At 32.2% G+C, this 2,548-nt stretch overlaps 1 protein-coding gene across 1 annotated transcript in view; it reads right to left on the bottom strand.

Moving 5' to 3' along the window:
• Mycbp2 (MYC binding protein 2) overlaps positions 1-2,548 on the bottom strand; it is a 343,026-nt gene that overhangs the window by 86,680 nt on the left and 253,798 nt on the right. The window contains 1 exon segment of the mRNA XM_029558112.1: positions 2,193-2,315. Within this exon segment, the coding sequence (XP_029413972.1) occupies positions 2,193-2,315 (123 nt within the window).

Raw genomic sequence — 2,548 nt, 5'->3', positions numbered from 1 at the left:
CCATGCCTTTTATGAACTCAAGGGTTGGAATTTCATCCCAGTTGTATTCCAAGACACTGGAGGGTAAAGGCAAGTTCTTAGTGATCTAGTGAAATCAGCTTTTCAGGGCTATGAAAAAGAATATATATATATATATATTTCAAATAGTTTAAATAAGGCTGAAGAGGGAAAAGTCTGTGTTCAGACTAGTTGATGCACAAACTGGATCAGTGTATTTCCAACTGTGTTTCCTAAATATTATAGTTTCATAGGTGAAAAATTCAACTGAAATACCAAAACAGCACAGATTTTTATGGAAAGACCTATGTATATAAGCTACACAAGTAGCTATTTTTTTTAAAAAAGAATAAATACTTTAGATTCCAAAAAGGACTTTATAGTTTATGAAGAATTGTATAAAATAGTTTCTTTTGGGGGGTAAAGGAGAAGTATTGAGACAGAGTCTTCCTGTTGCCCCAGCTTGCCTGGAACTCACCATGCAGAACAGGCTGGCCTGGTTGCCTCTGCCTCCTGAGTACTGGGACTAAGGCATGTGTCAGTGCACTAGGCCCATAAAATAATTTTAAGGCAAAATACTTATGCAAAACAATTTCTTGATATCGACAGTAGAAATGGTAAAAGAAAAATGGAAACTTTTGTTAAGATAAATAGGAATTAGACACAGTTCATCAAACTTAAGTTTCTTAATACTCTTTTGGCTCCATATAAATATTAAAAAGATTTAAAAAAATACATGATTTTTTAAACAATATTTACAAAACCACATTTAAAAATTCCTTTGTTACTTCTATTTGATAACAAATGTTTCCAGAAAATGCCTGTTTCTTAAAAGTCAATTTTGATTTTATGATGCCTACTGAATTGTACTTTAAGCACTGACTTACAGTGAGAGCAGTCAGTAGGTACAGTGACTGAAACAAGAGTAAAAGCATACATTTGAATAAAAGATGGCTTCAAGATTATTACAAAAGAGCAATACTGAGTAAACACTGAGGCTTTCATTTAAAAGCTGACAACAGCAGAGAGAAAGGAACATGAAGAAAATACCACCTAGCACTTTCTCTGTAAGTATGAAGCATAAGCTTAAGTTACTGGAAATCAAAGCTATCAGAAGTGTACAAGCAGGTAAAACCTATACCTGTGAGAGTGAATAAAAGTCAAAATGAAAGTAATGAACTTATTCTATGTGTTTTTATTTCAACTAAAGTATTTCATGTACACTGATGCAATTTTGTATCTTTCAGTATTATTTTTTTCAATTACTTTGTAAGTTAGGTAAATTCACAATGTTTTTGATCTTTAAATAAAAACTATGAAGAAATAAAAATTTTGAGATAGGGTCTTGCTGTTGCCTAGCCTGGCCTCAAACTCACTATGTAGCCCAGGCTGGCCTAAAACCTGTGTCATTCTACCTCCCTCTGCTGAGTGTGTGATTACCACACCTGGCTTAAATAAACTTAAAGTAAAATTACTTCCATGTGGGCTATGGTCTCCCTCTTGCCTATAACTCAATTTTGTTACCTCTGACAATATGGCACATTTTCAAGGAATCAAGATTAGGTGCATAAGAAAGAAGATGTCTAAATTTATCCATAAGGCAATTTTGGATAAATTTCAAATATAATATCTCCAACGAACTGTTTAGATTCTATGAGGTGGACCTCCTTATTAATGTGCCCAATACAACTGTACACATCTTATATTCGTGTTTTAGTCTTTTTCTTTTTTAGCTCTTTTATTTCATTCTACATACCACGTTTAAATGCAACATTTAATGTAAGTTAACTAAGATAACCAGATTAGAAATTTAAAACCACACATACTTAGTAAAGTTCATATATAATGCTACTTAAGAGAACTACTCAGATTTCAATGGACTGTTTGGGAAAATTCTTTGGTGCTCAGTCATATTACTCTCCTAATAACAAGTTCATGTTAATAATATTTTTTTACTAGATGTAATAATTTAGAAATTTTAGAACATAAATTCAAAATGAGTGTCTTTAAATATATTTTAAGCTGAAGCTGGTATGCAGCAATATTATGAAAAAGAATACCTTCTAAACATTTTAAGTGTTAGTATAAAACTTTAACTTAATAAGCATTTGTCGGCAAACAGAAAAAAATGAGTAAAAAAGTAACAAAAACTTACTGAAGTCAGATAAGGAAAAGATTCACTTTCAAATACCTACCTTTATTATTTCCGAGGCCATAATCAAATCCTTGGGCACTGCAACTTGCCCCTTTATTAAAAGCTTGCACTGAGAAAGGGCTTGGAGGAGGAGTTTGAGAATTTTGATCCAGAAGAACTTGTTCTACAACAAAAGCCACACCTGTAAAGTTAATTTCTTATGTGTCATTCCCTATTAATAGAATAAATTCTAGGAAAGAGTTTGTTATAGTTTGATTTAAAATGATCTCACAGTTAGATCTAAGTCTACATCTTAAATCATATTAACACTGCAGAGCATATGACAAATCATTGATTTTTTTTTTTTTTTTTTTTTTGTTTTTTTTGAGAAAGGGCCCCCCTTTGCCCCCGGCGGGC

This window comes from Nannospalax galili, unplaced genomic scaffold (assembly GCF_000622305.1).
Source record: "Nannospalax galili isolate Female #2095 unplaced genomic scaffold, S.galili_v1.0 scaffold408, whole genome shotgun sequence".
In the NCBI taxonomy this organism is placed as follows: domain Eukaryota; kingdom Metazoa; phylum Chordata; class Mammalia; order Rodentia; family Spalacidae; genus Nannospalax; species Nannospalax galili.
The sequence above is the reverse complement of the archived record's forward strand: the minus strand, read 5'-3'. Positions and strand labels throughout refer to the sequence as shown.